The sequence below is a fragment of the Heteronotia binoei genome, chromosome 1, assembly GCF_032191835.1.
Source record: "Heteronotia binoei isolate CCM8104 ecotype False Entrance Well chromosome 1, APGP_CSIRO_Hbin_v1, whole genome shotgun sequence".
NCBI classification, from domain to species: domain Eukaryota; kingdom Metazoa; phylum Chordata; class Lepidosauria; order Squamata; family Gekkonidae; genus Heteronotia; species Heteronotia binoei.
The window spans coordinates 225435479-225447659 of NC_083223.1; the positions used below are offsets into that span (position 1 = coordinate 225435479).

General features: G+C 42.5%; 1 protein-coding gene across 1 annotated transcript in view; it reads left to right on the forward strand.

Annotated features, from left to right (window-relative positions):
* Positions 1–7198, forward strand: part of SOS1 (SOS Ras/Rac guanine nucleotide exchange factor 1) — a 111623-nt gene extending 104425 nt beyond the window's left edge. Inside the window, exons 22-23 of the mRNA XM_060248563.1 lie at positions 4877–4995; positions 5682–7198. Coding sequence (XP_060104546.1) covers positions 4877–4995; positions 5682–6176 — 614 coding nt within the window. The 3' untranslated portion in view covers positions 6177–7198. The remainder of the gene's footprint in view (positions 1–4876; positions 4996–5681) is intronic.
* Positions 7199–12181: the final 4983 nt, after the last annotated feature.

Here is a 12181-nt window from a genome sequence, read left to right on the forward strand (position 1 = left end):
CTGCATGTAGGCGGTTCAGGGTATTGGTCGCCTGATGCTGACCCGGAGATGAAAGCATTTTTCGGCAGCACCCTGAACAACCAAGCAGCCTTATTTAGGGACAGCACTGCTTGCTCCGTATGGAGAGGGGCCTAGAAAAGGTGGCCTAAATAAAGCTCGTCTCCTCCCCTTTCCCCCCAGTTGGCTAGCCGCGGTCAACAGGCATCCTTAGTTGCGGTCGAAAAATAACAACAAAGAAAAGGCATGCACCTGCCTCGCAAAGTGTGCAAAGACTAAAGCTTGCATGTTGAAACATCAGAACCATGCTTGACACAGTAGACAGTGGTCGCCCTGAACGACGCTCTGCTCTAGTTGCCCATGAACTTCTCAGGTTGAATATAGACATAGTAGCTCTCAGTGAGGTCCGTTTCCCTGAGGAAGGTAGTCTTCAAGAACGCGGTGCTGGCTATACCCTCTACTGGTCGAGTAAGTCAAAGGCTGAGAGCCGCCTTTCTGGCGTTGGCTTCATGGTCAGGAATTCCATTGCCTCTAAACTCGAAAACCTGCCAACAGGTCACTCAGATCGCATTATTATTATTATTATTATTACTTTACATTTATATCCCGCCCTCTCCGCAAGCGGACTCATGTCTATGCGCCTCCCACTTCAAAACAAGCAGCATGCAACACTCTTCAGTGTGTATGCCCCAACCGTTCAAGCAGATTCTGCAGAAAAGAACAAGTTCTATGCTGATTTACACTACCTCGTACGGAAGACCCCTACAGAGGACAAGGTGATCATCCTTGGCGACTTCAATGCCAGAGTAGGTAAAGTCTCGGAAGCCTGGAAAGGAGTACTTGGCAAACACGGCATTGGCAACTGTAATGATAACGGGCGCCTCCTGCTAGAATTCTGCACGGAGCATCAGCTCACCATCACCAACACTATCTTCCAGCAGAAGAACAGTCTGAAGACAACTTGGATGCACCCACGGTCCAAGCATTGGCACCTTATTGACTACATTCTGGTGCGCCAGAGAGACCTTCGAGATGTCTTACACACCCGAGTAATGCCCAGTGCAGAATGTCATACGGATCATCGTCTTGTACGCTGCAATCTCCGTCTTCACTTTAAATCTACACCCAGGAGAGGCGGTATCCCCCGGAGGAAGTTTCAGGTTGGCAGCCTTCAGTCAGCCGAAGTTAAAGCTGCCTTCCAGGCAAAACTCCAGACAAGAATTGAGGACCCCAGCTGCCTCACAGATCCTTCTCCAGAAGCACTCTGGGAACACCTAAAAACTACCATCCTGTTGACCTCTGAAGAAGTCCTTGGGTTCTCCACAAGGAAGAACAAGGACTGGTTTGACGAGAACAATCAAGAGATCCAAGAATTACTGGCGAAAAAGAGATCTGCCTACCAAGCACATCTTGCTCAGCCCTCCTGTCCCGGGAAAAAAGCAATCTTTCGCGCTGCATGTAGCAACCTCCAGCGCAAGCTTCGAGACATTCAGAACGAGTGGTGGACCAAGCTTGCAGAGAGAACCCAGCTGTGTGCAGACACTGGTGATTTAAGAGGGTTCTACAAAGCCCTGAAGGCAGTATATGGCCCATCATATCAGGCTCAGAGTCCCTTGCGTCGTGCAGACAGCCAAGTGCTCCTCACAGACAAGGCATCCATACTGAACCGGTGGTCGGAGTATTTTCAGGTTCTCTTCAGTGCCAATCGCGTAGTTCAAGATTCAGCAATCCACCTCACCCCACTTCAACCAGTGAAAACAGAGTTGGATGAGATCCCCACCCTAGAAGAGACTGTTAAAGCCATCAAGCAACTGAAAAGTGGCAAGGCAGCGGGAGTTGATGGAATCCCACCAGAGATCTGGAAGCATGGGGGCATAGTACTGCATAGCACACTTCACAAAGTACTTGTCACCTGCTGGGAACAAGGCAAACTACCACAGGACTTTTGCGATGCAATCATCATTACTCTACATAAGAACAAAGGGGAAAAGTCAGATTGCTCCAACTACCGGGGGATAACCCTGCTCTCCATCGCAGGCAAAATCCTTGCTAGAATACTCCTGAACAGACTGGTGCCCACCATTGCAGAAGAACTCCTCCCAGAGAGCCAGTGTGGCTTCAGAGCTAACAGGAGCACCACCGACATGGTATTTGTTCTCAGGCAGCTCCAAGAGAAATGCAGGGAACAGAACAAGGGTCTATATGTGACTTTTGTCGACCTTACCAAAGCTTTTGATACCGTTAGCAGGAACGGCCTGTGGCAAATCTTGGAATGTCTAGGATGTCCCCCAAGGTTCCTCAGTATGGTCATCCAGCTACATGAAGACCAGCGAGGCCAAGTCAGACACTGCAACGACCTCTCGGAGCCCTTCCCAATAGGCACAGGTGTAAAGCAAGGCTGTGTTCTCGTGCCAACTCTCTTTACGATCTTCTTTAGCATGATGCTTCAAAGAGCCGCAGTAGATTTAGATGATGACTATGGTGTCTACATCCGCTATCGCACCGATGGCAGCCTGTTCAACCTGAGGCGACTAAAGGCCCACTCCAAGACAATGGAAAAACTTATCCGAGAGCTACTGTTTGCTGATGATGCTGCACTTGTCTCCCACTTGGTATCAGCTCTGCAGCATATGATGTCCTGCTTTGCAGAGGCTGCCAAGCTATTTGGCCTAGAAGTTAGTCTGAAGAAGACAGAAGTTCTCCACCAGCCTGCACCCCAGGAAGATTATCACCCTCCTTGCATCACTGTGGATGAATCAGTTTTGAAGACAGTCCAGCAGTTCAGCTACCTGGGGTGCATCATCTCCTCAGACGCCAAGATTGACAAGGAGATTGACAATAGACTGGCAAAAGCAAACTGTGCATTTGGCCGACTGCATAAAAGGGTGTGGAGCAACAAGCATCTGAAAAAAGGCACAAATTTCAATGTTTTCAAAGCGGTTGTGATGACGACCCTCATCTACGGCTCCGAATCGTGGGTTTTATACCGTCATCACCTGTGATTCCTTGAGCGCTTTCATCAGCGCTGCCTTCGCACCATCTTCAACATCCACTGGAGTGACTTTGTGACCAACACTGAAGTCCTCAAGCGGGCGAAGGTTACAAGCATCGAGGCATTGCTGTTGAAGACGCAGCTGCACTGGGCAGGGCATATCTCCAGGATGGAAAACCACTGCCTTCCCAAGATTGCCCTGTATGGCGAACTTTCCACCGGCCATCGAAATAGAGGGGCACCAAAGAAGAGGTACAAGGACTCCTTGAAGAAATCCCTTGGTACCTGTTGCATTAACCATCACCAGTGGTCTGACCTAGCCTCAGATCACAAAGCATGGAGGCACACCATCCACCAGGCTCTCTTCCTTTGAGAACGCACGCATAGCTGGTCTTGAGGACAAAAGGAGATTGAGGAAGAATCGTACTGCTACAGCACCAATCCCAAATCAGACTTCCCTGCAGCCACTGTGGCCGGACCTGCCTGTCCAGCATTGGTCTTGTCAGCCACCAGCAAGCCTGCAACTGACATGGACTACTGCACCTTTCTTAAATCTTCGCGAAGTCAAGCCGAGAGAGAGAGAGTTAGTTAGTTAGTTAGTTAGTTAGTTAGTTAGTTAGTTAGTTAGTGGGTGGGTCGCCCATCCCTGCTATATCGATTCCGCTTTGTCAGGGATGTCAAAGACTGAATCACCCTAAACATTTGTGTTGGACATGAGCTAATGGAGAATTCCTTCTTTGCCACTTTCACTGCCACCTCATAGGATTTCATAAATGTCTTATAAGATTCTGTTGTAGCCTTGTCTCAAACCCATTGCCAAACTCACTCAAGCCATCTGGGTTCATGTTTCATTCCCTCTGAGTTCTGCAGTGTACCGTGGGATGATTACCACGAGAGTGCAGAGGACATCAGGGGGCAACTTCATCCATGGCTTCAGAGAGACAGAGCTTCCAGTCTTCTATCAGCTCATCTGATGAGGTGCTGGAAGACATCAGGTCCCACAGAGCATTTGAGAACCACTCATAGTCTCCATGAGCATAAATCAGCTCAGTACAATATTCTTCTCATCTCAGTACACTATTCCATTGTTTCGGGACTTCCTGATTCTTTATTCCCATACCTTTTTGGTCCATTTACTATTCAGCTTCCCAGCCACAGCCTGCCCAGTATATAACAGATTCTATTATCCTGTTCAAGATAAACATCTCTTAAGCTAGAATAGGCCTAGGTGAGTGTCTCCAGTTTGGTGTAGTGGTTAAGTATATGGACTCTTATCTGGGAGAACCGGGTTTGATTCCCCACTCCTCCACTTGCACCTGCTGGAATGGCCTTGGGTCAGCCATAGCTCTGGCAGAGGTTGTCCTTAAAAGGGCAGCTGCTGTGAGAGTCCTCTCAGCCCCACCCACCTCACAGTGTGTCTGTTGTGGGAGAGGAAGATAAAGGAGATTGTGAGCCGCTCTGAGATTCAAAGTAGAGGATGGGATATAAATCCAATATCATCATCATCCATGGAAACTCTGCGGAAATTGCACTGAACTTCCAAAGGAAGATCAGCAAAATAAGGTATTTGCTATCAGTGGCATAACTGCATCTGTTCCTACTTCTTAGCCAAAAAGCCTGTAGCCCATATTGTCTTTGAGTTTCCCAGCTATTTCTGAGTTAGGGAACTGTGTTGTTTTGATCAATATTTCTTGTTGGCCATTGTGTTTGTGAGAAAATCAAAAGTTTTTTTTTTTTTTACTATTACAGCAACTCAGATGGGGTGGGAAGTTTATAGAAAAGCAATGGTGACTTTTTAGCCATGGTTTGTATGCTGTATTTAATTTGCAAGTATTTGAAAATAATAAATATTCAAATTGGATAACCGTGTTTTCTGTATACCCACAGGATCTGCTTCTGTGTCCTCCATAACTTTTCCTAAAAGCTCTGATGAAATGGCTGTTCCTCCTCCCATTCCTCCCCGAAGACGTCCAGAATCTGCACCTGCAGAATCTTCTCCTTCAAAGGTAATCACCCACCCTCCATTACTCTGTAATAACAATTGAATGATTTCCGTTATTCCTTGTCCAGAGATCTGCACTGAAATGAAAGTGTGCAGCATGTATAGAGATAATGAAGTGTAAAATAATATTCTTTTTCCTTAGTGAATGTTTTGATTTTGTCAGCTGAGCATTAAGAATGTAAATGGAGTGCAAAACAATGTTGCAAGACTGGACCAGTGAGGGATGATTTCCCCCCATATTTTAACACTTCCCCTCTTTCCCCTCCCAAACAATAAAATTCATATTTTCTTTAAAGTGGTGCTTCTATTACATACATCACTTTTCCTGCCAACATTCAAGCAGCAGTGTTTTGACAATGCAGAAATCCAGTTGTTTTCCTTATCATTTCAGTGCGAATTATGGAAGCAGTTTTACAGATTCTGCTTCCACAGGTGGATGGGGAGAGTCCCTGCTCAGTTCAGGACACTGTCCTCTGAATAAGAATGTTAGCAACTGAAACAAAAGTGATGTGCCATATAAATTGATTTCTTCCCTTCTAGAGTTTTAGAATCATTTCTGTGGTGAAAGAAAAAATGTATAGCTCTGTATGTATTCCCTGAACTCTTTTTGGCTAACCCTCAAAATGTCTTTACATATTTAAAAGTAAGGCCTTTGGAATATTTTATGAGGTTTTTTTTTTCCTATTTCAGGTTTCTTCTGCACATCTGGACAGTCCACCAGCAATTCCTCCTCGGCAACCAACATCTAAAATTTATTCGCCACGGTACTCAGTACCAGACAGGACCTCCATATCTGACCCCCCAGAAAGTCCACCTGTATTGCCGCCACGAGAGCCTGTACGAACTCCTGATGTGTTCTCTAGTTCACCGCTACATCTCCAGCCACCACCCTTAGGCAGAAAAAGTGAAGTTGGCAACACTTTCTTTCCCAATAGTCCGTCTCCATTTACTCCGCCTCCCCCTCAAACACCTTCTCCTCACGTACCACGGAGGCATTTACCATCACCTCCTTTGATACCCCAAGATACGGACCTCCATTCTGTTGCTGGGCCACCTGTTCCTCCACGGCAAAGCACTTCTCAACATATCCCAAAGCTTCCTCCAAAAACTTACAAAAGGGAGCACACACATCCATCCATGCATCGTGATGGACCCCCTTTGCTGGAGAATGCCCACTCCACATGAATACTCTCTTGAGCTGGAGGTCATGCTTTTCCTGGTGTCAAGTCTGTTGCTGGCAATAGATGCACCAAGGAGTTATGTTGCTCCTAACACTAAAGACTCTACAATACATTTGATACATGGTGTACAAAAAATTAATAGCAGGCCCCTTATTGTGAAACTCTTGCTGTTTGTTAGTATAGTATGCAGGGCACTGTTCTATAGTCACTGGACATCTGAATGTACCAGAAACCAGACTTCAGATCACTTCAGGCCAATAAGCAGACACTGCTTCATGTAATGTCTAACAAGGGATGGGAAATATGGTCCTGTAATCATCTGTCCACTGCAACATGAGTTCTTCAAGTGAAAAAATGAATTGCAGAATCTCAGACAGGGAACTCAAGTGATTATCTTAAATTTTCTTTTGTTTCATTCCCTGATTTAAAATCATGAACTGGACTGTGAGGAAGATCTGTGGTACTGAACCAACATAGAGCTAAGGTATAGCACTGTACTACAGCCCTGTTTACAAACTGTTACAGTTAACTGCTACATATATGGGTACCTAGGCTTCACCAAAGAGGTACTTTCCTTCTTTCCTTATGATCGTTATGGTGCCAGTTCAAAAAACAATTGCCAGGAAGCAGAAAGCTTAACTTTTGCCTTCTTCAAACAAGTGAGATTTAAGTCTTAGATTAATGATGCAATCTGAGATACACTGCTGTTGTTCAGAGTAAAATCTGTTCCTACATTCAAAAGACTGTTAAATATAGACTAGGTGGTCTTAAGGTTTACCAGTAACCCACTTCGTGGCTGATAGTGTATCTTTGACTATGCCATGGAAATGCAAAGGATGATCCACTGGCCATATTCCCTAGTTATTACCATGTTTTAACTAGCAGTAGGTAGATAAAATAATCAGCACCCATAGATTTGCCTTGTAGTTGCATAAATCATGTGTATATAGTGAATGTTGCATAAATATACTTGCAAATTGTTTTTAATTTAATTGAAATAAAGATACAGATATTTTGTCTGGCTGACATATATTAAATTATTGCATTGCTAAATGTACAATTCAGTTTTTCAGTTTAAAACACTGAGAAGGAGGCGCATGCTGTGGTACACACATATCTCTCTTCTTCTAGTTCATTGTTTTAATCTCTAAAGAACAAACTGAAAAGAAATCCAAGGTTTTGCCATGTGAACTAAGGTGAGTTAGGGGATGAGTCACAATGGAACAACAGTGTGCTTAACAGTCATGGATTACAAATTTCCAAACTCTGTTAAACCTCATAACATTTCCTTGTCCAAAAATCTGCCTGAATACCCTGCCTTGGATTATCCATAGACCTGTGAACTGCGTTTTTGATTCCAGTACTGTGACAGGAATGCATGCCATTTATTGAAGAAACAGTAATTGCTGCTACATTAGGATTTGTGATTGATGCAGTATCATATCCTTAGTTATGAAGAGTCTTAGGATGTTTCCTTTTTGTCAAAACCAAAATACATCTCAGCAATCTAGAAAGCCATATCTCTAGAACAGTGTTTTTGTCACCGTAGACGCCTACTGTTCTGGGTCATTTCTACAGCACTGTGCAGTGTGGTCTTTCATTTCATCTGCACTCAGTGGATCCCATAACATACCTTGTGCACACTCAACATTGAAAGAAGGGCATTGTGGGAAAAAATTAATGGGACAAATGTTAAGCTGAGACCCAGTGGATGCTATAGAAAGGCCTTAACCATTGAGAAAACACTAGCCAGCAAGTCCCTACTTAGGCCCATTTTACCCTCATTTGTATCACTGAAAGTAATGGCAGTAGTCTCATATAGAAGAACTTGATTCTCATCTGAGCCACTCATTTTAAGTCTTTCTATGCTCTACTAATTAAATGAGTTTCCCAGGCAAGCCACTTCTCTTTTGAAAGGTAAAGGATGGACTCAGCACTGGCTGTTTCCATTTAGCATTCAAAAACAGCAGCTTACTCTTACCTTTAGTAAAAAGAAATACAAGAAAAGTATGTTCACTTTAATGTTTGCACCACTTTTTTTAGTTTATTACCTTGTCTGGGATTGCTCAGATACTTAGTCCTAGATTCCATATTACTTTAAAAATTGGCTTAAGAAGCTGAGATACTAAGTCTGTGCTCTACTGCAGGAGTGCTGATTGTTTGGCAGATTGGGGTGATACAGTGAGATTCCAAAACAAAGATCAACAGTACTTGAAATGTACAAATCCAAATATGTTGAATATGAATGATAAGGTGGATCAGACTGGAATTGAAAGCAACCTTAAGTTTTCCTTGAACAATGGACACACTTCCTTGCCATATCAAAATGCACTTGACCATTTTGTAATTTCTGCATTAAAAGGGATAGGCTGCTGTTCAAGAGATTCAAGCCCCAAATCCCCATGAGTCTCTAGAGCACTAGCTTACACAGTCATTTCAGATCCCAGCCAAGCAAAAAGGGAATCATAAACATTCCCACAAGCCACACTGAACTAGATGTAGAAGAGCAACTTACAGATTGTGCCTCCAGCCTCTTAACCCAATCAGCTTTCTGTTAAAAATCTGTTCCATGCAAATTTAACTAGCATGTTCTCCCCACAATCAGTAATCTCCATATAACTCCTTCTTGCCACATGTAGAATTCTTATTGTAGAATTTCTTGGAAAGTAAATTTTGATTCTTGCTTCATCATCTATTCCAAAATATTGCTAGAGCAGTCATTGTAAATTAACCTGTTTGTGACTTTATATAATTTTAAATGACTCAACCAACAGATAGACCTAGCTTGGTGCAGTGGTTAAGAGCAGCAAACTCTAATCTGGAGTATCGGGTTTGATTCCCCATTTCTGCACATGAAGCCAGCTGGGTGATCATGGGTCAGTCACAGTTCTCAGAACTCTCTGCCCCACCTACCTCACAGGGTGTCTGTTGTTGGGAGAGGAAGGGAAGGTGATTGTAAGCCTCTCCCAGGCTCCTTCAGGTAGTGAAGAGTAGGGTATAAAACCAACTCCTCAGTTTAGTGTCATGGTTAAGTGTGTAGAGCCAGTTTGGTGTAGTGGTTAAGTATTTGGACTCTTATCTGGGAGAACTGGGTTTGATTCCCCACTCCTTCACATGCACCTGCTGATGTGACCTTGAGTCAGCCACAAGTTTTTGCAGAACTGTTCCACTCAAGAGCAGTTTCTTTTAAAGCTCTCAGCTCCACCTACCTCACAAGGTGTCTGTTGGGGGGGGGGGGTGAGGAAAAGGAGATTATAATCAGCTCTGAGACTCCTTTGGGTAGTAAAGGGCGGGATATAAATCCATTCTCTTCAAAATAGGTGAGCTGAACTCTTGTGCAGCTTCTGAGTTATGAGAATTCACCTGGCAAAGAAGGCATTTTTTTCATGGGACCAACATCTGTTAGTATAGGGGCAAAAGTCTTTAGAATTACAGAATGGTATGGGCAGAAATGGAAAAGTATCTAATTATTGGCAGATATGCAGTGACTTTTCTGTCAACAGATTTTTACTTTTAACCAGATTTGCCCTCTATTAGAAGAGAAAATGGAAAACTTTATTCTCAGGATCTAGTGTGCCAATAACCATTTACTTTAAAATACATGAGGAGGGGGAAAATGTGAGTACATAAGCAGAAAGTCAAAGGCATGTTTTGGCCTACATTTCAAAAGTGTGTGAGGGGAGGAGGGGTTGTTGCTTGCTTTCATGAAGTCATGCCATTTTTCAGGCTTGTTCCTGATGCAGGGTAGCTCTCACAAAGTTAGTTATTGAAACTGTAAGCTTTCATTGAATCTTTAAGATTTTAAATAGACCTGCTGTAATCTATCTAAAATTGGTCAAGATCCAGATGCTTATACCTTTACCAGCTTGTCGCCTTTGCAGTAACTCCTCATGACCCTGAAGCCACTTTGAAGAGTCAAGGTTGCACTGGGGGCATATGCAGAAACCCTTTCTGTTCTCAGAGCATTGCAGCCATTGACTTTTGAAATGCAGAAGCCATGGTTCACTGGTAGACCATCTCCTTGGCATGCAGAAGGTCCTAGGTTCAATCCCTGCCATCTCCAGTTAAAAGGATTCAGATTGTAGGTTATATGAAAGGCCTCTATTAAGACTCTGGAGCTGTTGCCAGGCTAAATAGATTATACTAACCTTGATAGACCAAGGTTCGCATTCAGGATAAAGCAGCTGTGTGTATTCTCATCTTAATACATTCAGGAAACTTATTTTGTACAATGAGGTTCAAAATATGAATTGGCCTTATTTTTATTATTGTGGTAAGGGTGTTGTGTTGGTGGTTAACACTGGCAACCTTCTACAAAGCTAGAAGTTATCTTAGGTTGCTTTGCATATGAACTCAACTAATTTCCTGAATAGTTTTTGTTGGAATGTGAAAGCTTTTTTTAATGCTTTCCTGTCTGTCAACAAGTCTCGCTGTTGTTCAAGAGAAATCTTTACCAGTCATCAGTTAAGTTCTTTTGGTTAGTGAAAAGGAGAAACCTGCTGTCACCTTCTTTCAATTAACATGGAGAAATTATTAAATGTGGTGGCTTGCTTGGATTTTTTCCCCCCTTTCTCCTTGAATCTCATTTCCAAGGATGAGATGATACAGGAAATTTCTTACATACAAGTACTACAAATTGGCCTCTTAAACTGATAAATGATCGCTTCCAGTTTCTTTAGGGCTAAATTATTTTTCTGTAGTAATTAGCCCTATTGATAGGTAAAAAGCCAAAACAGAAATTAGGGTTTGCAAGGGAAGTTTTAACATCTTGTTAGCCATTTATGGGGAAAAAACCCACCTTAAAGTACATTTTCCCCCTGTCAACTGTGAACAGATCCCCCTTTTGCCTTTTAAAGAGAAGGGAATGTATTCATTTGCCATATTGCAAGTTGAATGATTTTTTTAATAAACATTAAATCATGTATCCAGATGACTGAAAGAAAAAAAATAAATTTTGTGCCAGATGTATGCAATTTTAGTAGCTGCCAAATGTGCCTTTAATTTTTTTTTTCTTAAACAGCAAATTTCCTTGTTGGGTAGGGTCTTATTTCAGGTAACATTTCTTATTTTGCCAACTTAATAAAACAAAGCCTGTGTTGCTATGTACAGGTTTAAGTTTTTTGATGAATTTTGATCATTCATATATTTAAAATGTATTGCCTTCTGTTTAATGGTGTGGATCCTTGCTAAATGGTTGAGAAGCTATGGCAGTCCAATCCAGTTGTGTAAAGTTGAAGTGGTAATCTCTAAACTGGCACATCTTAATGGGCCTGTGTGTACTGAAATCATGTTCGTAGGTGAGCTTTGTATGCTGTGTCTACAATGGTATTCTGATTGCATTTAAAGTGAAAATTAATAGTGGCTGTTTTCAAGAGATTTGTTCTTAAAAATAAATAAATATGCCTTACATATCTCGTAAGTGTATATTTTTGTATATGCGACAATGTAGGTCTGTTAGTCTGCCCCAGTATTTCTATTCTGTTTATAGTAGAGTGCTAAATTTTTAAGAGCAATCAGATCAAACTATTACGTTACCTTAAAGATGCTACAGAGCTCCCAATATGTACAGAATTGTGTGTGAGAGAGATTAGTTGAAGTGATAGCAGCCTACTGTCATACATTTGCAGGTCTGATGCTGTGGTTACAATTTTCACTAATTCTTCTTTCCTTGTGACCTTGGCTTGCAGAGAAGTTTAAACACATAGTTACACTGATGATGGAATGCTTTTTCATATAGTTTCAATGAGATCAGACGCAAGAAAACATGCAACAGTGACTTCACTTACATGAAAGCCCAAGTACTTCACGTCCACAACATTCATGGCTGGGGTCAGTCAAATATTTTAATGCTGTTAAATCACCCACAGATTTAACTCTGGTTTCTTTGTGCTGTTTAATAGTTTGATTATAAGAAGATAAAGGTAGTCCCCTGTGCAAGCACCAGTTGTTTCTGACTCTGGGGTGACATTGCTTTCATATTTTCACAGCAGACTTTTTTACGGGGTGGTT